Source organism: Brassica napus, chromosome A8, assembly GCF_020379485.1.
Source record: "Brassica napus cultivar Da-Ae chromosome A8, Da-Ae, whole genome shotgun sequence".
Taxonomy (NCBI): Eukaryota; Viridiplantae; Streptophyta; class Magnoliopsida; order Brassicales; family Brassicaceae; genus Brassica; species Brassica napus.
Window position 1 is genome coordinate 14,600,259 of NC_063441.1, and position 25,994 is coordinate 14,626,252.

At 37.1% G+C, this 25,994-nt stretch overlaps 5 protein-coding genes and 1 long non-coding RNA gene across 6 annotated transcripts; 5 read left to right on the forward strand and 1 right to left on the reverse strand.

The window, feature by feature from the left end:
* Positions 1-513: 513 nt before the first annotated feature.
* Positions 514-2,993, forward strand: LOC106424191 (omega-6 fatty acid desaturase, chloroplastic-like). Its single transcript, XM_013864937.3, has 10 exons — positions 514-706; positions 806-863; positions 1,016-1,263; positions 1,333-1,476; positions 1,561-1,712; positions 1,799-1,921; positions 1,998-2,175; positions 2,268-2,386; positions 2,465-2,579; positions 2,679-2,993. Exons 1-10 carry the CDS (start codon positions 668-670, stop codon positions 2,841-2,843), a joined length of 1,341 nt encoding a protein of 446 aa, XP_013720391.1. The 5' UTR covers positions 514-667; the 3' UTR covers positions 2,844-2,993.
* Positions 2,994-11,544: 8,551 nt separating this feature from the next.
* On the forward strand, positions 11,545-13,170 carry LOC106424093. Its single transcript, XR_007315621.1, has 3 exons — positions 11,545-11,631; positions 11,716-11,894; positions 11,984-13,170. It is a non-coding gene; the product is annotated as an uncharacterized LOC106424093 (long non-coding RNA).
* A 1,039-nt stretch (positions 13,171-14,209) lies between these two features.
* On the forward strand, positions 14,210-16,587 carry LOC106424092 (probable WRKY transcription factor 32). The gene is made up of 5 exons (XM_048738519.1): positions 14,210-14,579; positions 14,665-14,711; positions 15,124-15,758; positions 15,835-15,993; positions 16,085-16,587. The coding sequence occupies exons 1-5, from the start codon at positions 14,408-14,410 to the stop codon at positions 16,434-16,436; spliced, it is 1,365 nt and encodes a 454-aa protein (XP_048594476.1). The 5' UTR covers positions 14,210-14,407; the 3' UTR covers positions 16,437-16,587.
* Positions 16,588-17,184: 597 nt separating this feature from the next.
* Positions 17,185-18,883, forward strand: LOC106424111 (50S ribosomal protein L21, mitochondrial). Its single transcript, XM_013864855.3, has 5 exons — positions 17,185-17,660; positions 17,734-17,814; positions 17,914-18,015; positions 18,304-18,378; positions 18,477-18,883. The coding sequence occupies exons 1-5, from the start codon at positions 17,259-17,261 to the stop codon at positions 18,585-18,587; spliced, it is 771 nt and encodes a 256-aa protein (XP_013720309.2). The 5' UTR covers positions 17,185-17,258; the 3' UTR covers positions 18,588-18,883.
* A 604-nt stretch (positions 18,884-19,487) lies between these two features.
* Positions 19,488-22,630, forward strand: LOC106424204 (ubiquitin carboxyl-terminal hydrolase 24-like). The gene is made up of 7 exons (XM_013864958.3): positions 19,488-19,862; positions 20,247-21,038; positions 21,124-21,308; positions 21,393-21,643; positions 21,712-21,857; positions 21,931-22,107; positions 22,194-22,630. The coding sequence occupies exons 1-7, from the start codon at positions 19,848-19,850 to the stop codon at positions 22,380-22,382; spliced, it is 1,755 nt and encodes a 584-aa protein (XP_013720412.1). The 5' UTR covers positions 19,488-19,847; the 3' UTR covers positions 22,383-22,630.
* Positions 22,631-22,792: 162 nt separating this feature from the next.
* Positions 22,793-25,816, reverse strand: LOC106424130. The gene is made up of 2 exons (XM_048738525.1): positions 25,377-25,816; positions 22,793-23,095 (listed from the first exon to the last, which is right to left on the reverse strand). Exons 1-2 carry the CDS (start codon positions 25,602-25,604, stop codon positions 22,982-22,984), a joined length of 342 nt encoding a protein of 113 aa, XP_048594482.1. The 5' UTR covers positions 25,605-25,816; the 3' UTR covers positions 22,793-22,981.
* Positions 25,817-25,994: the final 178 nt, after the last annotated feature.

Sequence of the window (25,994 nt, forward strand, 5' to 3'; positions counted from 1 at the left end):
TTACTTTTTGACGAAAGAATTTGTTGTATTATTTTATATACTATATGATATGCAGATGCAGGTATCACTCCTAACGCATGTTACATTTCTATGAAGCTCCAAAACAAATTAGTGATCCAAAAACACGTCAATTTGATGACATGAAAAAAATTATCACGTCACTTGTAAGTTACAAGTTGTAGCGTATATTACTTACTCTCCTTTGCGAAAAAACATACAAGTTGTAAAGTATCAAAGTTTACAAAATCAACATCTAGCACCACTTGCCAATTAACCGGATTTTCCAATTGAGATTCAGTTGATATTTAGTAATTAGTAACTAATTTACATTTAAAATTCGAAAATTAAAAATTACTGGTTTAAATTGATAATCATCATAACTGTAATTTTATATTATTGTTTTCAAATGAGCAGTACTTTTTTCCAGTGTCAAATGTGGTCAGAAGAAAGTACATTTTCTGGTGGTTGGTCAAAATACTACCCTAGTTCTCCTGAGTATAAATGCTTTATACAATTTTTTTTATTTCTGATATTAAGAAAAAAAAACAAAACCCTTTGCTATGAACTTGAAGAGGTGAGAGGACTCTTCACAGCCATTCAATCCCTTTAAAAAAAACATTAGCAGAGAAACTCCTGTGGCTTGTTCAAACTTGTGCGCCCCTCCTCCATGGCTTCGAGAATTGCTGATTCTCTATTCGCCTTCACGGTATGTAAAGGCTTCACCTTTAGCACTCTTCTCTGTTGCCCATCTCTTCTACTTGAGTTCCCCATACTCAATTTGTCTTCTTTGCTATTGGTTTCTCAGGGCCCACAACAATGTCTTCCTAGGGCTCCTCAAGTTGCTCATGCTCGTCTTTCTCCAGGTACTCCTTTTGTTATAAATGAAGAGACTTTGGGGTTTTATATGTTCTTTGCTCTGTAAAGTTCTAGTCTTTGCTATGTGGGTTTGCTTTATGTGAATGTAGAGGGCTAATGCAGTGATTAATGATTCTATTGTGTTGGTGGATGCATGCAGGTGTGTATGCTGTGAGACCTATTGATCTTCTATTAAAGGGGAAGACGCATAGAAGGAGAACGTTCTTGGTTTCTGCAAAGAAAAGGGTTGGATGTATAAAAGCGGTGGCTGTTCCAGCCGCACCTCCTTCAGCTGACAGTGCAGAAGAGAGGGAGCAGTTAGCAGAAAGCTATGGGTTCAAACAAATTGGACAAGATCTTCCTGATAATGTCACTTTAAAAGATATTATGGACACACTCCCCAAAGAGGTATATAGCTTTTAAAAGATGTTCTTGTTACTCATTGTTTCTAATATGATTCTTCTTCTTTTTCTTTAGGTGTTTGAGATTGATGATGTGAAAGCTTGGAAGTCTGTGTTGGTATCTGTGACTTCCTACGCTTTGGGGCTCTTCATGATTGCCAAAGCGCCATGGTATCTGCTTCCGTTGGCTTGGGCTTGGACAGGAACTGCAGTTACAGGGGTAAAGCTCTCAATCATCCACTGTCTCTTTTTTTATGTCGGCTTGTTACTTGCTTTTGTCTAAGTGCATTGTTCTTTCTTCTAGTTCTTTGTGATAGGACATGATTGTGCTCATAAATCATTTTCAAAGAATAAATTGGTAGAAGACATTGTGGGTACTCTAGCCTTCCTACCTCTTGTATACCCCTATGAGCCATGGAGGTTTAAGCATGACCGTCATCACGCCAAAACCAACATGTAACTCTTCCTAACTTACTTAAGTCTGTTATAGATATATTCCCAATGGGATAAGAGATGAGACGTCTTGAGTTTGTTCTCTATAGGTTAGTTCATGATACAGCTTGGCAACCAGTTCCACCAGAGGAGTTTGATTCATCACCGGTTCTGCGAAAAGCAATCATTCTTGGATATGGTCCAATCCGGCCTTGGCTGTCCATAGCTCACTGGTATATATATATACGTGAAGCTTTTACTCTTCTTTTCTCTGTATACATGTTTACTTAATAGTAAATATTGTGATAGGGTGAACTGGCATTTCAATCTGAGAAAGTTCAGACCAAGCGAAGTGAATAGGGTGAAGATTAGCTTGGCTTGTGTTTTCGCCTTCATGGCCGTTGGGTGGCCACTGATCATATACAAAGTTGGCATATTGGGATGGGTGAAGTTCTGGTTGATGCCATGGTTGGGCTATCACTTTTGGGTAAATGCTTCTCTCTGTTCTCTCTCTCTTTTTTTTTCGTTTGAGAAAGCATCGGAAGCCATAAGGTTTACACATTTGTTGTTTCTCTATAGATGAGCACGTTCACGATGGTTCATCATACAGCTCCACACATCCCTTTCAAGCCTGCTGATGAGTGGAACGCGGCTCAGGCACAGCTTAACGGAACTGTTCATTGTGATTATCCTAGTTGGTACTGCATCTCCACCCTGCTAAGCTGGTATTCGATGAGTTTTGAGAGCATTTGTTTGATGTTTCTTCGTTGTGACAGGATTGAGATTCTCTGCCATGATATCAACGTACACATCCCACATCACATTAGCCCAAGGATACCTAGTTACAACCTCCGTGCCGCTCATGAGTCTATTCAAGAGAACTGGGGAAAGGTAATATCCACTTTCTTATCCTGTAAAGCGGTAATCTCTATGCATTTTATAAGAGACTAAAATGATTCTTGTTTCTTGCTTGCGTGGTGTTGTTGGCAGTACACAAACTTGGCTACATGGAACTGGCGCTTGATGAAGACAATAATGACTGTGTGTCATGTCTATAACAAAGAGGAGAACTACATTCCTTTTGACAGATTAGCCCCAGAGGAGTCGCAGCCAATAACATTCCTCAAGAAAGCAATGCCTGACTACGGAGCTTGATTGCCTCTGTACTGGTCTTTTTGAAAATCTCAATATCTTTTTGCAATCCCCAGTGTTATATGTAACGTTTCACCAACGCTTTTATACTGTATTTGTTTCTAAACTTATCAGCAGAGACTTAACTGGGGTCTAATTGCAAGTCCTTGATCAGTTTCTTAGCAAGAAGTCAGATTAATGAGACAAAACATCATTGTCACACCACCATGATAGCTATCTTTGCTGTTCTCCCACTATGTGGTTTCCTAACAACCCTAAAACATAAAATCATTATAAGCAATTGAAAGTAACATTAACAGACCACATTTCGTTGGAAGAATATAAATACAGAGTTCGTTTTACTTCAGAGTGTAACATCAATATGAATGTGGAAATACAGTTAAAAGCTTTTTACATCCTCCCCACCCCCAACTCATTCTCAAGCACCGACAGGTCAAGACTAGATCATGTTCTTGTACCGGGAAACAAGTCAATGTAACATTATTTCGCAGTAAATTCATAATAATAAACTAACTATAACTTAAAAGAAGCACGAAATAAGAATTTGACCCAAAAAAAATCACATTGATTGGACTTTTTTCGATGGTACAAAGAAATTACTCTTCAAACTTGGTTTCCGAACTCGAAAACGTCTGGTGCCACCAATGTATCTCGATTTCACCTTCTTGTTGGCTTCTCCATCATAGGATGTAGCTCGACTATTTCACCGTTTATAGCCCTGTTCGTTTTGATAACGCTGCGACTAGAGTCAGCGTCAAAAAACTGTTAATGATTTCCTTCTTCACTCATCGGTGGACTGAAAAACAGAAGACGCTGCGATTAAATAATCAAACGAATTCGGTGGTGCCACGGCCGCTAAAAAAAGCAGCGTCAGTGTTCATCTTCTTTCTCCTTTTCTAGCGACTGAAAACACATAAATTTCCTTCACTTTTGCTTTCTCTTTCCTATTAATTCTTTTTGTTTCTCTTTAAATTCTGGTCGCTCCTCCCTGCCGCTGCGTTCTTGAAACGAACAGGGCTTATCATGTTCAGTTATTCGTGGCTGGGAATAACGAGCATGTGAAGATGATTTTTCCAAATATTATGGACATCATTGGAGGCAAGGTTAGTTATGGCTCGTGTGTTGTTTCTGTGAGACAATTGTTTTCTCTCTATAGTATACTGGTGATTCTTCAGCAAACATTTTACATAATAATTGAATTATAACAAATGATAAATATATTTTTCGTTTGTTTATAAGTTTAAAGTTGTTTTGTTGTTTAAATGTATAAGAAAATATATTATGTATCATCATGTTCCCATCTTAATTTGATATGTGATTTCACATATAATATTTTGTATTATTTCAAATATTTATTTTTGATATGTTGAATTACATCTAATATTTTAAATTAAACACAGATTTTTCTTAAAATTTTATTATTGTTTTCTTAAATTAATGTAGTTCAATTTATCCTCTTATATTTGTAAAAATATTTGCAAATCAGAGTGGCATTAATATACATAACTTGTAATATTATGAAAATTCATACCCACTCATAATAATGTATTGATTTGACTTTTTGTTATTCATATTTTAGTATATTAGTTGTATCATTTTTTTTTAAATGAATCACAATTTGTTTGTTACAACTAGACGAAGATTAGAACATCTTGTTAATTAGATTTAGTTTAATTTTATCTTATGATGATAAGTATGTTTTGTAAGAACATGAAAACTAAATTTAAAAGTTAATATCAATTTTATTAAGAACAGGAAATATAAATAATTGATATAAATGGAAATCAAAAATAATATTTTTAGTTCAAAGGTTACCTTTGTAATTAACCGTCATGAAAATCAACGTGAGCGCGACACATAGGAAACTGACTTACAAAATAATATTATAGAGATATATAGAGATATGTTGCACATTCCTTTTACTATTAGGAAATTGGTTTTTAAAACTAATAATTGGAAATAATATTTGTAACTTTTTAATTAGAGATTGCAATTTCCTTTGTATATTAGGAAGTCGTATGTTTGGATAGGCTTTGGAAATATCACATAATATCCTATTTATTTTTATCTTTCTCCCTCTATATAAGAAATAATATTTTATAAGTTTTTTTTTAATTTGGGATTATAGCTCAAAGCATATCTTCAACACCTGATCTTGAGCTCAATCCAGTCTTCCTTGAAGAGTTGCTAACCAAATGTCCATCCTCCAGCTCGGCAATGATCGACATGAGCTTCAGTATCGAAGACAATGACAATGAGGTTTGGTGTCAGATATTACAAAAGACTTATTGAGAATAAATGAATAATGCACTCTAATCAACAGCTAATGGCAAGCAAAGATACCGAGAATTTTTTTGGTGAAACTATCTTGTTTAGCGTTGTGATGCGTCTTTGTAATGGGCTAGTTTTGGACATTTGTTATATTTGATATATAAAAAACTGTAAAAATCACATAATTGATTATCATTCTCTGTTTGAGAGAATTTGCCATTAAAGACGAATGAGAGAAGTTGAAGTCTATAGACTAAAATATTGCTTTTCAGTTGCTTAGTCATGGTCATCGGTGTTTTTCTCGCGTTTAGGTGTCAAAATTCTTAGATATATATAATTGGTTTTTGGTGTTAGTGTGGACGATTTGGAAGATATAATTGGAGGGCATATTGACTAGATTAAAATTCAACATATTCAAGTGAAATTATTTTCATAGCAAACATTTTTAGTAGTTTTTCAGTTAGTCAATTCATCAGCACAATAAATCAGTTTATTTATTTAGACGTAGACAAAATTATTCTCATAGCAAACATTTTTAGTAGTTTCTAAGTTAGTCAATTCATCATCACAATAAATCAGTTTGTTTATTTAGATGTTAATGAAACATTTGTATAGCGTAGGTTAGACACAAATAGAAGATAGATGTTGAAAAACAACAAAGAAAATAATAAAACTAAATGTAAGTTTTAAGAAATAAACTCACTCATCTTGTGAATGTAATGGCTTTAGAGTACTGAACAATATTTCATTTATATGCACCTTCAAAATCATGATATATTCTTATAAGACTATTTGTAGAGATGTTAAAAATGGAGCAAGTCAGTCCCATTGAAATTGGTCTATTTAAACATCCATATGTTTAAAGCTCTCCTTTATTGCCTTTTAACTTTACTCACCCTATATGATATTAATTATGATTCTTGCTAACTGTTGTTTGTCTAATTTTCCATCACCATTTGCTGTTTCATCCAATAAGTTATAACTTTTTTTTTTTTTTTTTGTAACACTCCAATAAGTTATAACTAAACCAACTATTTGATTATAAAAATGAATCCCCAAAGCATAATAGCATTGACTATGTGTGTGAACTTCCTTTTTATCTCCACTACGTTCTTTAACATGTACCACTCCAATAAGATTTAAGTAAAACATATCACGCTATGGATCTCATGTGTTTAATTTAGGTTTAATATATATATATATATATATATATTTATTTAACAAAAAGTACATGATTAAAAAGAGGATTTTGATAACAATTACAAAACGATCTAGGTTCATACTGTTAGACAGAAACCTAAAAGACCTTGTTTGAACAAGTGTCAAACCTTTATTTTTCTTAAACAACCTCTGAAACATCCACATCACAACTTGGTTCCGGACTCTAGAGCTCCATCGTCGACTTCTTCTTACCTGTTGCAATACAAAACAAAAGCCTGAAAGTTAAATCGGTAAACACTAAAGGAAAACAAAGACACAGACAACATCAATCCTCCACAATCCACATCACTTTGATGTCGTATTTATTTATAAGCTTCGCTTACAAGTCACTGAGATATGTCAATTTCACCTCCTCGTTGATTGGGTCTTATCATCAAGACATCAACCTCGTTCTTCATCATAGGATATGACTCTCTCACTGTTTATAAAAAAAAGTTTCTAGTGATTCGAGAAAGCAAACATGTGAAGCTTCCATAAAAAGCAAGACGAGCTAGACAAAGAAGAAGATGCTGATCTTTCTAAATCCAATGGACATCACTGAAGACAAGGTTCTTGTGTGTGTTTTCTCTGAGACTAATTAATCACATAAAGTACGTGTGTTCTGTATATATTATATGTTGCAATTTCTTTTTCGAAATTAAGAAATCGTTTGTAAAACTATTAATCGGAAATAGTATTTTATTTTTTTTAAACTGAGAATGTTTTTTTATTCTTTTTGGAATGCAATCTGAAATTGTAATTTCCATTTTTTTCTAAAAGAATAGAATTATAACAAGACTAATAATATTTGTTATAATTCTAACAAATATTACAAAATCACTAAATTTTGTTTGTGGCGTCCGAAAATCACTAATTAAAAACAGAAGCGGAAGCTTAAGCGATGTGCTTTTAATTGAAGACTGCTTTAGAGCGGAAGCTTAACCGATGAAACGCAGCGTTTTGTGATCGGTCGGAAAGCGGCTACCTTTGTTGCCTTACAGAATCTGTTCTGTTTCTTTTACTCTCTCCTTGCAAACCCACGATACAGACAGGCCTGGAGGAGACAGACAGAACAAAAGACAAGAGAATTGTCCATGGACGACAAGGACAGCGGCGAAGCTGACGTTTACGCGGCTGCGGAGACAGAAAGGGGCGAGAAAGTGGAACCCGAGAAGGAGCTGTGTCACGGTGACGATGATGGATTGAGTCAACTCAGAGGCGAAGAATCACTTGCGGATATGGAAGGCCTACCGGTGCGAGAAACCCTAGCTAAGGATCATGTTGACGGTAACGGGTTTATCCCCCGGATGATTCATTGTTGCTCAAAGATTGGTTCTTGTTGTTGTGTTATTCAAGATTTTTTTGGGGTTTAAAGTCGTACATGAATACCGTACAGCTTTGAGAATTCACTTGGGAGTTGATCCTTCACACACGTGAAGCGGCCTATGTAACGTTATCCTATCTTGGAAACAAGCCAAAAAGAAACATTAGGCATATGAACGTACACATCACATTAGCCCGAGTATACATTATTTCGCAGCAAATTCACAATAATAAACTACCAACCAACTATAACTTAAAGAAGCACGAAATAAGAATTTGACCAAAACAAAAATCAGATTGATTGAACTTTTTTCGATGGTACAAAGAAATCAAAAGTAAAAAGCTTGGAGCAACATTGATTAAATAATTAAACAGAAAAAAAAGAAGAAGCAACATTATGCAGATTTTGAAGACCTAATTAATCTGAGCTCTAAAACATACTCATCCTCATCAAACTTGGTTTCCGAACTCGAAAACGTCTGGTGCCACCAATGTATCTCGATTTCACCTTCTTGTTGGCTTCTCCATCAACCACTTTCTTCATCATAGGATGTAGCTCGACTATTTCACCATTTATCAAATCAGTTATTGGTGGCAGTAGATAACGAGCATGCGAAGCTTCCACAAACAAGACGAGGGCAACAAAGAAGAAGAAGATCTTTCCGAATCTTATGGACATTGTTGGAGGCAAGGTTACTTAGGGCTCGTGTTTGTTTTTGTGAGACAATTGTGTTCTCTCTATATATATATATATGTTGCACAATCCTTTTACTAATAGGAAATTGTTTTTTAAAACTAATAATTGGAAATAATATTTGTAATTTTTTAATCATAGATTGCAATTTCCTTTTTATATATATAGATTGTAAGTTTTTAATCTGGGAAAAGCATATCTTCAACTATGAAAAATATATGCCTTTTGGAAGAAAATATATAGTTTAACACACCCAATGCACATAACCATCATGCAACAAGACTTGTGATATTTCGTATAGTCATAAATTCATAATATATATTCCCAACTTTCCTGCCACCCTTTTGAAAATATATGCCTTTTGTTTCGTGGTGGTTTCAAGATCTGACTTGTACATGGTTTTGTTTAAAAAAAAAAGTATAAATCAAGGTAAGAAGGTGCTTTGGTCTAGTGGTATAGGAGCTCCAGCTGGAGTGCCCGCCCCTGGGTTCGAGTCTTGGCCACTGCGGAATTTACATATGGGCTGCAGCATCCGAGACCGAAGACCGTTACACGGTGAACCACATGGTGACGTCCTGGCAGCGTCCATGCTCACTTCGGTCTCTAGTCTGGACCACCTCGATGGAGCCAGAATACTCGGTTAGCAAAAAAAAAAAAAAAAGTGCTTTGGTGGCGAAGTGTTACTCTGCAAAACATAAGCTTGTTTGGGAAGTGTTGGTACGAGGTCTTAAGAGTAAAATCGAGATCCAATGGTCAGATATTGTGGGATTGAAAGCAAACTGACTTGAAGGACCTGGGACGTTGACTCTCCTGGTACAAGATTCATTCATGATCTTTTCATTCGTGCGTCCTAATGGTTTTGTTCAACTCTAATCTTTGGTTTCTTTTCTGTTTCAGCTTTCTAGGCAGCCTTTGTTTTTTTGGGAAACAAACCCACAGCCTAGGAAACATACTTTGTGGCAGGCAACTTCACTGGCATGGAACTTCTTCTGCTTTTTTTTTTTTTTTGACAGCAAGACATTCACAGACTCATGTTGACTCTGTAAACCAAATCGGTTACTCCGCATCCATATGAACGACGAAAGACGGTTGTTTCCTAGCACTACGTGCCAAGCTATCCGCCCTTTGGTTCTCCGTTCGGGGTACATGGATGATGTCTGAGTTGAGGAAACTTCTTCGTAAAAGCATGATATCTTCCACGTAGCTTTCAAATGCTGGCCATTCTTCTGGTTCCGAAACCATCTTCACCAATTGAGAACAATCCGTTGCAAACGTAACCTGAAACTGTCGTAAGTTCTTCATACATTCCATTGCCCAAATCAAAGCCTCCACCTCCGAGTGAAGAGGTGATAGACACGCCCTTACATTCCTTGCTCCAAGTAAACCATCAAAACCCGGTAAGGTACTATACCATCCTTGTCCCGAAAATATCTCCTTCTCCTTCCACGAACCATCTATGAAACACCATCGTCCTGTAGCTTCTAATATAGGTCTGGTCTGTACTTGTCGCTCCCTACTTTGAGTAGTGATTACCTGTGCTTCAGCCCAAAGTGTCGATTCCAGTTCTGCTAATCGAAGTGTTTCCCTTGGATCAATATCCAGATTACTAAACACCTTATTGTTCCTACCTTTCCATATATACCATAATATCCATGCGAATTGGTGATCATCCATCTTTGTAGTAACTCTCCAAAAGAGATGATCCATGTTACCAAAAAACGAACAAGTAGGAAAATAGTTCTGATTCGATGGTATCTTAGATAAAGCCCACACTTGACGTGCTGGAGGGCATTCAAAAAACACATGATTTATTGATTCCTCCGGGTCTCCACATCGAGCACAACAAATATCTCCTTGTATCCCTCTCCCCCGAAGATTCTTCATTACCGCTATACAACCCGAAAGGAGTTGCCATAGGAAATGCTTTAACTTCGGCGGGCACCGCACTTCCCAACAGAAAGCTTTTAACGTATCCACTGTGGGTCCATAAAAATCTGGTGGTTTTTCTTTATCAGGATAGACTCGTTCCACTTGATACCCTGATTTAACCGAATATTTTCCATTATTAGTGAAATGCCATCTATTCCTATCTTCCATCTGGTGTCTACTTAAGGGAATACTTTCAATAAGCTTTGCATCATGAGGATCCACCAAAGCCCTAATTGCCTCGATATTCCAAGTTCGGGATTCCAAATTAATGAGGGAATCCACTGTGAGATCCGGGTAACTGTTGTGAATATTTTTGTTTGCTGGTCTCGGGCGAGTGGTTGGGATCTAAGGATCATTCCATACCGAAATAGATGAACCTGTTCCCACCCTTTTAATTAGTCCTTTACAAACCAGAGATCTAGCAGAAATCATACTTCTCCAGCCATATGACGGGGAGTAAGATCGGATCGGTTCAAGAGGTGAAGCATTCCTATAGTACCGTCCTTTAAAGACTCTCGAGAAAAGAGTGTTTGGCTTCTCAATCAGCCTCCACAGTTGCTTTCCAAGCATCGCCGTGTTAAAATCCATAAGATCCTTAAAACCTAAACCACCATTATCTTTAGGGAGACATAATTTATCCCATGATTTCCAATGCATTCCTTTTGTGCTTCCCCCTGGGCTCCACCAAAATTTCGCTACAGCACTCGTTAATTTTTTAACTGTAGCTTTTGGTAATCTATAAACAGACATGACATGATTTGGCAGAGCCGTAACCACCGACTTAATGATCACCTCCTTCCCACATTATCTTCTGCTTGTTACTCATTGTTTTATGATTCTTCTTTTTCAGCTGTTTAAGATTGATGTTTTGAAAGCTTGGAAGTCTGTGTTGGCATCTGTGATTTCCTACGCTTTGGGGCTCTTCATGATCGCAAAAGCGCCATGGTATCTGCTTCTGTTGGCTTGGGCTTGGACAGGAACTGCAGTTACAGGGGTTGATCTTTCTTCTAGTTCTTTGTGATAGGACATGATTGTGCTCATGAATCATTTTCAAATAACAAATTGGTTGAAGACATTGTGGGTACTCTAGCTTTCCTACCTCTTGTCGACCCCTATGAGCCATGGAGGTTTAAGCATGACCGTCATCACGCCAAAACCAACACGTAACTCTTACTTACTTAACACTGTTATATATATACATGTTCACAATTGGATAAGAGATGAGACGTCTTACTTTTGTTCTCTATAGGTTAGTTCGTGACACAGCTTAACAACCAGTTCCACCAGAAGAGTTTTTGATTCATCACCAGTCCTGCGAAAAGCAATCATTCTTGGATATAGTCCAATCCGACCTTGGCTGTCCATAGCTCACTGGTATATATATATATATATACATGAAGCTCTTTTACTCTTCTTTTCTCCGTATACCTGTTTACTTAATAGTAAATGTTGTGATAGGGTGAACTGGCATTTCAATCTGAGAAAGTTCAGACCAAGCGAAGTGAATAGGGTGAAGATTAGCTTGGCTTGTGTTTTCGCCTTCATGGCCGTTGGGTGGCCACTGATCATATACAAATTTTGGCATATTAGGATGGGTTGAGTTCTGGTTGATGCCATGGTTGGGCTATCACTTTTGGGTAAATGCTTCTCTCTGTTCTCTCTCTCCTTTTTCGTTTGAGAAAGCATCATAAACCACAATGGTTACACATTTTTTGTTTCTCTATAGATGAGCACGTTCACGATGGTTCATCATACGGCTCAAGCACAATGCAGAAGAGTGTGACACCATGCCTACAAAGATAATGCAACCAAACTATAATTATGTTTAGATAGTATTGTATAGAGGAAATTAAATAAAGAGCACCAAAAGGGTGTGAGACAAGTTCTAGAGATAAGTTTCAGCATGAAATTTAACGAAAGAGTTACTCTTTATACCTGATCAGTTCTTTAGCCTAAACTATGAGACCATTTAAAGATACTTTGTCACCTGAAAAACAAAGACACAGAAAACATCAATCCTCCACGTCACTTTACAGGAGCCGGAGAGCTTTCGCTGGATGCCAAGAGTCTGTTTACCAAGCTTTCACCAACTAAATTTTGCTTGAACGTGATCAGGACGCCTACCGGTAAAGCTTATTGAGAAGAAATGAAGAATGCACTCCGATCAACAGCTAATGGCAAGCAAAGATACTGAGAAATTTTTGGTGAAACTATCTTGTTTAGCGTTGTGATGCGTCTTTGTAATGGGCTAGTTTTGGGCATTTGTTATATTTGATATATAAAAAACTGTAACAATCACATAATTGATTCTCATTTTCTGTTTGAGAAAATTTGACATTAAAGACAAATGAGAGAAGTTGAAGTTGAAGTCTATAGACTAAAATATTGCTTTTCAGTTGCTTAGTCATGGTCATCAGTGTTTTTCTCGCGTTTAGGTGTCAAAATTCTTAGATATAATTGGTTTTTGGGTATATTGACTAGACTAAAATTCAACATATTTAAGTGAAATTGTTCTCATAGCAAACATTTTTAGTAGTTTCTAAGTTAGTCAATTCATCAGCACAATAAATCAGTTTATTTATTTAGATGTAAACGAAATTATTCTCATAGCAAACATTTTTAGTTGTTTCTAAGTTAGTCAATTCATCATCACAATAAATCAGTTTGTTTATTTAGATGTTAATGAAACATTTGTATAGCGTAGGTTAGACACAAATAGAAGATAGATGTTGAAAAACAACAAAGAAAATAATAAAACTAAATGTAAGTTTTAAGAAATAAACTCACTCATCTTGTGAATGTAATGGCTTTAGAGTACTGAACAATGTTTCATTTATATGCACCTTCAAAATCATGATATATTCTTATAAGACTATTTGATTATAAAAATGAGTCCCCAAAGCATAATAACATTGACTATGTGTGTGAACTTCCTTTTTACCTCCATTACGTTCTTTAACATGTACCACTCCAATAAGATTTAAGTCAAAAATATTACGTTATGGATCTCATGTGTTTAATTTAGGTTTAAATATATATATATATATATATATATATTTAACAAAAATAACATAATTAAAAAGAGGATTTAGATAACAATTACAAAACGATCTAGGTTCATATTGTTAGACAAAAACCTAAAAGACATTGTTTGAACAAGTGTCAAACCTTTAGTTTCCTTAAACAACCTGTAAAACATCCGCATCACAACTTGGTTTCCGACTCTAGAGCTCCATCGTCGACTTCTTCTTACATGTTGCAATACAAAACAAAAGCCTGAAAGTTAAATCGGTAAACACTAAGTCATCAAGGTATGTCAATTTCACCTCCTCGTTGATTGGGTCTTCATCATCAAGACATCAACCTCTTTCTTCATCATAGGATATGACTCTCTCACTGTTTATAAAAAAAAGTTTCTAGTGATTCGGGAAAGCAAACATGTGAAGCTTCCATAAAAAGCAAGACGAGTTAGACAAAGAAGAAGATGCTGGTCTTTCTAAATGCGATGGACATCAATGAAGACAAGGTTCTTGTGTTTGTTTTCTCTGAGACTAATTAATCACATAAATTATGTGTGTTTTGTATATATTATATGTTGCAATTTCTTTTTCGCAATTAAGAAATCGTTTGTAAAACTATTAATCGGAAATAGTGTTTATTTTTTTAATCTGAAATTTTTTTTTCTTTTTTTTGGAATGCAATCCGAAATTGTAATTTTCATTTTTTTCTATAGGAAATTGTATGTTTGGTTAGGCTCCACTGAGATTGTTGTTAAAAAGCAAATCTTCAACTAAAAGAATTGATGTTTTTTAGAAGAAAATATAGTTTAACACAATGCACATAACCATCATGCAACAAGACATAATATTTGTTATAATTCTAAAACAAATATTCTAAAATCACTAATTTTGTTTTTTGGCGTTCCAAAATCACTAATTAAATAGAACAAGGAGTTTGTTAAAAGAAAAAAAAAAGACTGCTTTAGAGCGGAAGCATAACCGATGAAACGCAGCGTTTTGTTATCGGTCGGAAAGCGGCTACCTTTGTTGCCTTACAGAATCTGTTCTGTTTCTTTTACTCTTTCCTTACAAACCCACGATACAGACAGGCCTGGAGGAGACAGACAGAACAAAAGACAAGAGAATTGTCCATGGACGACAAGGACAGCGGCGAAGCTGACGTTTACGCGGCTGCGGAGACAGAAAAGGGCGAGAAAGTGGAACCGGAGAAGGAGCTGTGTCACGGTGACGATGATGGATTGAGTCAACTCAGAGGCGAAGAATCACCTGTGCGAGAGACCCTAGCTAAGGATCATGACGAAGGTAACGGTTTATCCCCCAACGAAGATTCTTTGTTGATTTTCTGAGGGTGTTTAATTGTTGATGAAATGATGTCTGTGTTCACCAGATGTTCGAGAAAATTCGTCGGTGGAACCAAATCGTGAAGATGTCAAGGTGAGTTGCTGAATATTTGTTCATTTCTTAGCTGAATTCTGAACGCTAACGAGTTAGATTCTCTCGTTGATATCTGGAGAAATTGAAGTTACCAAATCTACAAATTCACTTCATTGTACTCGATGTCATGGCCTACGCTTTGTAAACAAGGGATCAAATTGACTTGTATAAGTTACTACTTACTAGGCAAAGCTGCTTGAACATTGAGACTATTGGCTACTTATGAACTAGAAGAAGGAAAGTTTGTTTCTTTTAATGATTGGACAGGTACCCGTTTAGTGATTATACTAGTACTTGGGAAGAGTAGTAATCATAGTGGTGTTTATCTTTTGGCCAAGATCAGTCTTAATCATTTGCCAATAAGAGTTTTTTATTAGTCATTTGATTTTTTTTTTCTATGGAACATTGGCAGGAGAGGGATAGAGGTAGCGGCAAGGAAAGTGTAGTAAGTGCAATTGTGCCGGTTGATGAAGTTGCAGTAGAAAACCATGTGGTGGAACCATCTACGTCTATGACTGTGTTGATAAATCCATCAATGGTGGAGGCATCTCTATCTTCGAATCCTTCAGCTGCTCAAGGTGTATCACCGGTTTCAGTTCCGTCTAAACGAGAGCAAAGATCTGATTCTCGGGTGGTTAGCAACTTGTCAGTTTCTCCTGTTCTGAGGAGACCGGCTCGTGATGGTTATCATTGGAGAAAATATGGGCAGAAGCAGGTTAAGAGTCCCAAGGGCTCACGGAGCTACTATAGGTGTACGTATTCTGATTGTTGCGCAAAGAAAATTGAATGCTCCAACGATTCAGGAAACGTGATAGAGATTGTTAACAAAGGTTCGCATAGTCATGAACCTCTCCGGAAGAATAGCTTCTCGCCAAGAGAGACTAGAGCTGCATCAGTTATCCCGCCTATGGAGGACAATACAGTAGTCCCTACCGGTTCAGCTCTGTCCATTTCAACTAAAGAAAACGTATGCCAGTCGCTAGCAATCGTTGAAGGGAAGAGAAATTGTGAGAACGAAGCTGTGGAGGAACCAGAGCCAAAACGAAGGCAAGTTCTGTATAATTTTGTTACCCTTCACATTGAGGGATAAAACTAACATACTTTCCTCTTTCCTGTGTTTCAGACTGAAGAAGAGTAACTCACAAAGTTCAGATTCTGTCTCTAAACCTGGAAAGAAACATAAAGTTGTAGTACACGCAGCTGGTGACGTCGGTATCTCTGGTGATGGATACAGATGGCGCAAATACGGACAGAAAATGGTGAAGGGGAATCCCAATCCGAGGTATAAACCAAAACACATTTACCCATTTCTTTCTAAAACGTTTTCTCTATACATGTATGATTTGATATATTATTGTTCAAAAACATATCAGGAACTACTACAGATGTACTTCTGCTGGTTGTTCTGTCCGTAAACACATCGAGACAGCACTAGAGAACAGAACAGCTGTCGTAATCACATACAAAGGAGTACATAACCACGACATGCCGGTGCCAAAGAAACACCATGGTCCTCCTAGCTCAGCGCTTGTGGCTGCAGCTGCACCAACATCAATGAGAACTAGGTTAGAGGATCAGGTGAACATTCCCACCTCAGGGCATAGCTCGGTGGGAGGAGGAAGTGACAAGCAGAACAGTGAAGCAGTGGATGTTGGTGGTGGCGAGAAAGTGATGGAATCAGCTCGGACTTTGTTGAGCATTGGATTCGAAATAAAGCAATGCTGATGATCCCTTGTATGTATGAGTTAGAGTTTGATAGACTCAAGTTGTTGTCTTGTTCTTGTTATATAATAAAACAAAACTCATGAAGATATTACTTATATAGAGTTATAGTAATGGTTTGAATGTTAATCTTATATTTTCTTATTTTGCATCATCAGTCACCCTTTAATCAGTTTTTTTTTTTTTTTGTGGAGTTAAGTTCCATTGAAGTTCTATAATTTTCGAAATGGGAATTGGAAAATACTCAATGCCTAAAATCATTCAAAAAAACTTCACCAAATATTATTGGAAAGTATCTGAACTATTCATGGATAAAAAGCTATCCGAATTTTCAAAAAGTATTTAAAATAACCAATTTTTTAAATATAAATTGTTAAGATCTCCAAAAATATTTTAAATATGTGAATTAATTTTTTAACGACTGCATTGATATGAAGCTCAACTGGCAAAGAGTTTCAAAAACAAAAAGAAAACGAGAAACACAAATACGCTCAATGCTAACAAAGATCTATGAGCAAGTAGAAGATGCTTCTCTAAGAATCTGTTGGTGTAGGCAAGCCAGACCTAGGACTGAAAGAGACCGTTCCTCATCAGTTAAAAAATTAGTGGCTATTTCAATGTTTCTGTATACTAATCCGGATTTGAGTTCAATTCAAATATTCATTCCTTACACTTCACCCAAGTATTTTTTTTAAAACCGGTTTGGATCGGATCAAGTTTTAATTCGGTACAGAGATGGATAGGCCTAAGTCGCACCCTTAAACCACTACTCAGTGGATACGTCTCTAGTCTCCATAAACCCTAAGTCTCTACTCGTGCTCTCCGATGGCGAGCCTCCGATGCCTCCGAGAGCTGAGCCGCCGCGCCACGACGGTTCTCTCGATCAACCAAACGCGTTTGATCACTTCAGTTCGGCGATTAGAGCTTCCCGGGACCAGCATTACTCATGTGATCCCAATTACGAATCAATCTCTCACTAGGGATTTGCCATGGTATCGCTCCCAAGGTCGGCATTTCTCCTCGAAAACAGAGGACACTGATGAAAGCAGTGAAGGAGAAGATGATGAGGACTACGAGGAGGATTCTGCGGAGATGGAAGCAGAAAGAGAGTATTCACCGGCGGAGAAAGTAGAGGCGGCGGCGGAGATTGGGTATAAAGTGATGGGTCCTCTGAAACCTTCGGAGAGATTATTCAAACTCTACGAGCCAGTGTTTGCCGTTGTTCAGGTTTCGTCACTCTCTCTCTCTCTCTCTGGTTGAATTTCGCTGATGAGGAATGTTTGTATTGCTCTCGCTGTAGATTGGTTCGCATCAGTTCAAAGTAAGCAACGGAGACTCCATTTTCACTGAGAAGTTGAAGTTCTGTGACATCAATGATAAGGTGTGCTAGCTTCTTTATGAAGATTGTTCTAACAGTTGAGATCTTTGTTCCGGTATATAATTGTTCTTAAAGCTTGTCTCTTTATGTTTCTTTTGGCAGTTGGTACTGATCAAGGTTCTTCTATTGGGCTCGGCAAGCCAGACGATTATTGGGAGGCCTATCTTGCCTGATGCCACTGTTCATGCTGTTGTGGAAGAGCATGTAAGTAGTCTCCTTGTCTTAAATAAATTGGCAATTGAAAATGGCGTTTAAGTAGTCAATAAACATTTACTTTCATGAGAGTTTGCTTGCTGAATCTGGTGATGGTGGATGAAAGAAGAAACTAAATCAACTACTGATAAGAGATTGAAAGTCTTGCGGACGACGAGTTACTAGATTAGTGTTTATCTATTGTTCTGAATGCCTTTATTTAGAATAGGTGAGGGGTAGAAAGATTTACTCGTTTTTTTGTGTCTAATAACTAGTTGAGTTTCTTTGTGCGAGTGACAGGCATTGGATGAAAAAGTGCTCATTTTCAAAAAGAAACGAAGGAAGAACTATAGGAGAACCACAGGACATCGACAGGTATAGTTCACAACTCCCTTATTTGTTTCACCTTTGTCAGTTACTTGTCTTCAAGCTCTGTTCATGAAGTATGTTTTTTTTTTTAATTATGTTTCCAGGAATTAACGAAGTTGAGAATAACGGATATACAAGGAATTGAGAAACCAGAACCGAAGATTGTCCATAAGCCTTCCAAGGCAGCTCATACAGAGGCTGAGCTAGTTGCTTAGAGAGACGAATTGCTTTTTGTTGTTTTTTACTGATGCCAATAAGTTGAAGTAAGTTCACCTTTTCTTACAAGTTAGAACTAGTGTCTGAAAGAACGAAAAGGCCTTCTTGGTAAGTTAGTGGCAATCACTAGGCTCCTAAGATATGAACGTGATTGCCTTTAGCTATCTCGTTCCACCACATTGTTTGATTTTGCTCTTTATTTCTACAGAAACTGGCTCAGGCCTTTGATCCTGTTTGTTTTTGTTTCAGAATTCAAAAATAAATATTTGCGGAAACAGTGGTTGTTGCTGCACTATGCTTTTGTCCTGTAAGATCAAGTTTTATTGTTTTGCTGCCGGAAATTCCGTGAACGTCATGCTATACACTCTCTTTAACAATAATAAAATCAGTTTCAGAAAATTAAAAAGAGTAAGACAGGCTTCAAACCCGAGACATAAGAGAGCTGTTATAAAGACAATAAGAAACCACACCAGACTGTACCCAACAGGAAGCGTTGTAATAAGTTAGGTTTGATCATATATAGGTAAAGTCTTTGCACCACCGCCACCACAATTTAAGAACCTTCACCCCAATCCGGAGTTATTGTTCTTGTTTTGACACGATTTTATATTTAACCGAACTAAACCGAAATAAATTTAACAATCGAACCCAAGACATAAGAGTTGCTGTAAAGACAATAGGAAACCACACCAGAGTGGTACCAAACAGGAAGTGTTGTAATGAGTTAGGTTTGATCATATAGGTAAAGTCTTTGCACCAAAACCACCACAATTAACCTTCACACCAAACCGGAGTTATTGTTCTTGTTTAAGACACGATTTTATATTTAACCGAACTAAACCGAAGTAAACTAACAATCGAACCGAGATGTTAACTGTAAAAGACGCGACGACGCGTTTCACAAAGCTCCGTCCTCGACTCCTCCTCTCAAAACTATCCGACCAAAAGGAGAAAGAACCCTAATTTTTCTGTCAAATCCCCAAAAAAGATCCGTCTCTCTTCTCAGGCTGTTCACATACTTTTTCTCCTCCTTCAAATTGGGATGATTCCACATTTCGAAGCTGCAGAGAATAACCGAGAGAGGGCTCCTCTTCCCCTTTCATGTCTTCTCAAGTCGCTGACTTTCATCATGGGTCTCAAACCCTAAGAGATTTTGTTTCCGCTTTTGAATCTTCTCAAACTTCTTTCATCTTGGATCTCTCTTTCAAGCCCTTGCCCTGCTCTTAACCTTCTCCGTCGCCTTGTATGTGCCGCCAAACATGAGTGATAAGAAGGTAACTTTCCTGCATCTTGTCTGCCTCTGAGTTTCTCACCTATCTTGTTTGCAGAGTTACATTTAGAGTCGAACTGAGATTCTGTTATTGTCGTTTATCAAGTGTGTTTGATCTGTTCCCGACAAAAAGCTGTGAACTTTAAACAGGCAAAAGCTAGTACCTTTTAGTATCTTTGCTTTGATATTCTGTAGATGATATTAAAAGTTTTGATTTTTATGTAGCTATCATGTTGGTTGATACTTGTAGTTATTCTCTGAGGCAATGTGTATGCAAAGAGACTATTAATTATCTTTTCAGATTCTTAAATTTGTCCACTTGATGCTATAAAAGCCATTTTATTGCTTAAAGCCTCTCTAACTGACACTTTGCTTTTGTTCATGGCAGGTATTTGTGTTTGGATCCTTTACAGAACATGAAACAAGGTCACTACTTGAGCAGAAACCCATTAACCCTCCTCAATGTCATAAAGAAAAGTCTGTCAAGAGTATACAATTCGGCTCCTTTAATCCAGTAAACAGCGCTAATGGCGAGTTGAAGAAGGGTCCAGCTGATGGTTTAGTTAAATCTCGACCCTCCAGTTCTCATAAGGAAGATAAAAAAATTCAGTCTGCCGTGACTCAAAAGAGCCTTGATGCTTCTAGACCTTCAAGCTCTCATAAGGAAGATAAAACTTTTCAATATGCTGAGTCTCAAAAGAGCCTTGATGCTTCTAGACCTCCCAGCTCTGATAAGATCAATGATAATACTGCAAAAAAACTCTCTGGAAAACACTCTTCAGGAGAGCATGTGGAAGAAAATGGAATAATTAACGAGGTCTCTGAAAGAAACCCACCTCTCAACAACGGTGTGGCGGTGAAGGCAGCGGATCATATTGGTTTGGAGAAGCTGTGTGTGTCAGATGGTGAAAGTGATTCTTTGTGTATAGCTTCGAGCTCAAAATTCCAAGCCCTGGACACGGATATTTTCCCAAACGATTCTTCATCTGGCACCACCATACCAAGAAAGAATAGCCATATGGTATCTGCTGAATCTATTCCAGCCATGAAAGATTTTACACCGAGAGGATTAATAAACGCTGGAAACTTGTGCTTCCTCAACGCGACACTGCAGGCTTTGCTCTCCTGTTCTCCTTTTGTGCAGCTCCTCCAGGGAATACAACTCCAAGCTATTCCAAAGGTTTATGATCTTCATTTTTCTTTCTCCATGCTTTAATTCTAGCTTCTGTCTTTGTTGTCTTATCGTGATTGTTCTTCGTTCTCAGGCTGAGTCTCCAACCTTGGCTGCATTTTCTGAGTTCATCTCTGAGTTAGATATGCCAAGCAGTTCAAGCTTCAGAAATAACGTTGCCGTTGTTGAGTCTGGTAGACCTTTTACACCTGCCATGTTTGAAGGGGTGCTTAGAAACTTTACCCCAGATGTACTCAACAACATGTCTGGCCGGCCAAGGTCTGTGATTATCTTACACAGTCTGAAATTTTGTTGTTCCTAACCTATTTTCATTCTAACACATTGTGTGCTTGTGTTGACCAGGCAGGAAGATGCTCAGGAGTTTTTGAGCTTTATAATGGACCAAATGCACGATGAGCTGCTGAAACTCAGGGAAGTGTCCCCCAAACTCAATGCTTCGAAGTCCTCTGTTGTTTCTTCTGCCAACGATGATGATGAATGGGAAACAGTTGGACCCAAAAACAAATCTGCTGTCACAAGAACACAAAGCTTTGTTCCTTCTCAGCTCAGTGATATATTCGGTGGGCAGCTAAGAAGCGTTGTGAAGGCAAAAGGTATTTTGCATTCTTGATACTCTCTGCTTTCTTAAGACACTTACTTAATGTGTCGTTTATGGAAACAGGGAACAAAGATTCTGCTACTGTACAGCCATATCTCTTACTTCACCTTGATATCCACCCAGAAGCTGTTAGTACAATAGAAGATGCATTGCATTTGTTTTCTGCCCCAGAAGATCTTGAAGGATATCGAGCTTCGGTTACTGGGAAGGTAAACTATCTTTCTCTTTCTCACTATATTGAGTAAAGGTTCCTTAATAATTTGCCTATTTGCTTGTTACCAGGCTGGTGTAGTGAGTGCTAGAAAGTCAATAAAGATACAGAAACTCTCAAAGATAATGATACTGCACCTTATGCGTTTTAGCTATGGAAACCAAGGGAGTACTAAGCTCCATAAACGTGTTCACTTTCCCCTCGATCTCAACCTAGGCCGCTACCTTCTTGTTTCTCCTTCCAACGGGGTATGAAGTTGAAAACAAAACTGTCTTTGCTTCTCTCTTTCTATGACTTTGAACTATTATTACTTAACTCAGGTTTCTTCTTTTAGGGGTTAAAATATGAACTTGTGGCAACCATTACCCACCACGGAAGGGATCCTTCGAAAGGGCACTACACCACAGATGCTAGACGAAAGAACAATCAATGGCTTAGGTTTGATGATGCGTCTGTGACTGCCGTAGGGACAAAACAGGTTTTGCACGACCAAGCTTATGTTCTGTTCTACAAACAAGTGTAAGAGAATCAAAAGCAAATCTATTTACATGGTCTGGGGAAAAGAGAGTAACATTGTTTCTCCTTATAAAAACTTTGAAGGAGAGCAACATCTCAATAGGTAAATAGTTTTAGAGTACCTGGTTTACATGAAAGTTTTGTTTTGGTTCCTTTGAGATGGGAGTGTTTTTATTGTGATTCAAACGTTTATTATTATTACTTAATAGACTTGTATTCAGAAATTATTGATTTATGCTGCCTAGTTTCTTGTTATTGATGCTAGAACCAAATCAAAGTTGTAGCAATTAATAGATAAACTGGTTTAAAGATTTGGCTGTATTAGTCTATATGATGTTTTAACAGTACGGTTGATACTCTGGATCCAATGTTTGTTAACTAAACCAGATCATGGTTTATTCAATATAGTAGAGATTACAAAAGTAGATAAGTGGGGACTAGTAAAGGTCCCAAGCACAAATAATTTATTCCACAAACCTTTAGCTAAGTTCTGGTCCCAAGTCTCATGGCACAACGTAGCCTGCCACATAGGAACAGCAGCACATTAAAATCTTGCAATGTTTGTATTTATGTTTGTGTTTATATTAAAAAAGAGTATGAAGCTTCTTAACTAGCAATAGACTTACTTCCACACTTGGTATCATGAGCGAGAGGTTTCCCACAAAAGCCAGTGACATGAACAACCTTATCCATGTTTATTATTGTCTGATCTCTTAACAACTCTGCAGCAGATTGCTCTTCCTGGTTGGTTTTCATGTGAAGTATCTCTTTTGGCCAAGGAGCATGCTTATCATGAGCCGCCATTGGGCACTTTACACACCGCCATTGAGTTCTTTGTTTGCAAACAAAGAGCATTCCTGCACATTGCATCCAATTAGATGACTGAATTATACTGCAGACTCGAACTAATCCAGTTCATTCCCCTACCTATTCACCAGTTCTATTCTAACGGTTAAGCATTTAATAGAAGGGACCATATAACTCAAGTCATCAGTGCAACAATCTTAGACAAAAACTCTAGGATGACGCAACAATTCATAACACAAGCACCATGTCCTATCACACAGCTCGAAATCAAGTTCATATTGTCTCTTTTCCAAGCACAATTCTCAAGATTTTCCCACGAGAAACAGATTTCTATTGTATTGTACATGCATCTTGTAAATCACCTGTTGATCAAGCTGGAATAAGGTGTTCCTTACTCAGCAAAGAAGGCATTCCAAGACTTCAAGTGAGCTATGCAATTGAACCTACCAGTTCCTCTCTGGTATCAGAAGCAATGGCCTTGTTGTTAGCAGTACAACAAGTGAACCGTCTTGCATATCAAAGAGTTACATTTCTAGGTTACCGTGGCGAATTGTTTAAAAGCTTAGAGTTAGAGCATGAGCCTACGGATGGGAGAATACATGAAGCACACATCAATGATGCAACTTCCATCATTAGATACATTCTAAGGATAGCTTGTAAAAACAATTTTAGGTCCCTTTTACAATTTTAGGTTCTGTCAAGTGCCTAGTAGTCTTATTGTAACTGTTGATCAATTAACAAGAATAATTAGGTACAATAATCAAAGCTATGTAGTTACTTGGTACTAGTAATAGGTCATTGTGCGAACTTTTCAATGGAACCAAATGAGAAAGGTTGACAAAAGAGTTTCTGTAAATGAAAAAAATAGTAAATGTCAGAAGTATCACTCTGCACAGAAAATGTCTCAAAATCCCTAGAAACTAAAATTCAAAAATATTGATATATTAAGTTGTTGTTGATGTCTCCCACGGCTAGCTTGTGCATGTAGACCTTGCTGAGGCGACGTCGTCCCAGGGAAAATATCTCTTTCATGGACTTGATGTCGCCTCAGCTGCTTGTGTCTCCTCTTCAGTCACCAGGTCCCTCTCGGCCATCAGCTCCTCCTCGGCCACCAGGTCCTCCACGGCCACTAGGTTCTCCACGGCCACTAGGTCCTCCACGGCCACCAGGTCCTCCATGGCCACCAGGTCCTCCACGGCCACTGACGGCTTATCCTCAGCTGATTGTGGCTTATCCTCAGCCTTTTAATAGTTTTAGTAATTTTATAATCCATTTAAAACATTCAATGCGAATTTCAAAATTAAAATATTAAGTTCTCAGTACTTGTTCAATGCAAAATTCAAAATTAAAATATTTATATTTTTTTATGTGGTATATAGTTTAGTTTAAACGAAACTAATATATATATATATAATCTGAATATCTATAAAATGAGACTACTCATATGATTTTATGATCACTTTTATCTTTTTTATAACAAGAAAAAATTAAATCATTGATCAAAGATTTTTAGTGTAGGACTTTTAATAGTTTTAGTAATTTATAGTCGTTTTTAAAAATTCAAGATATAATATATACGGAAATTTAAATTTTATTTTATGATTAAAATGATTGTTTAATTTATTTTAATAATATAAAATTAAACAAAAATGATATATAATACATAGATTGTCATCAAATTGTTATTATTAACTATCAATAATTATCTTATATATTTTAATAAAATAAGGTATTTCCATAGATTTTATTTAAAGAAATAATGAAGAGTATTTTTTGTACATTAATAATTAATTTTATAGTTTTAATAAAAATTATAGTATATGTATAGATAGGGACATCAAAATGGATCATGATCCATGGGTTGGGTCAACCCATGGATCATGATCCATGGGTTGACCCAACCCAAGTTGACTCATTAATCCAAATGAATTTTTATTTTTGATCCAATGGGTTAATGGGTTAATAGGTTAATGGGTTAACAAATTAATGGGTTAACAAGTTAATGGGTTTATTTGGTTGGGTCAACTCTGACCCATTTTGTTTTCAATTAAAAAAACCATGAATAAACCACCCAATTCTAAAATTTGATAGAATTGGAAAATCATAAATTTCTCAAAAGTTCAATCATTTATTCGGTGGTAAAATGCGTTTCCCGCCAAAACCGCAAAAATAAGGATGTTACTGCATTATGAACTGAGGATGTGATACGACCACATGCGCAAAGTATGTCTGATTTCTTAACTGCTTTACAACAGGCTGCTGACGGGTTTACTTTTGGACCTGGACGCTGAACAAAGACCGCACATTGTCTCATAAGACCTTCAATGTCTCCTTGGCACGTCCCTTTCCCTGGAACTATTAGTTCTCCTGATATGAAAAGGATCATTACTATACCGGTCAAAACATGAGAACCTATCGCCATTTTTAGTTTGAATCTAGTCTGTGTGGTTTTGAAGGAAGCTGCCCAAAGGGCTTATATAATGGGTTTAGGCTTGCATGTGAACTTTTTTTTTCCTTTTTTTTTATATGTTGAGACTGTATACTGTTGATCAATTCCTATTGGTTTCATGTGACAAAAATAGTTGTAAGTTTTATGTGAGATTCTGATGAGTTTCCTCGTAACTACAACTACAACTACAGGGGCAGGCAGCCAATGAGCATCCACCATTACCAAGTAGGCGGTGGCCAAGCCCAGCCCAAAAAAAGGTTCTTCAGTCACACATCTTCAAGCATAACCAGTCCATTTTAGAAGCTAACAGCTAGACAACTATCTTAGCATTGTTAAACCTTTGTGAACCTCTAAGCTTTTATT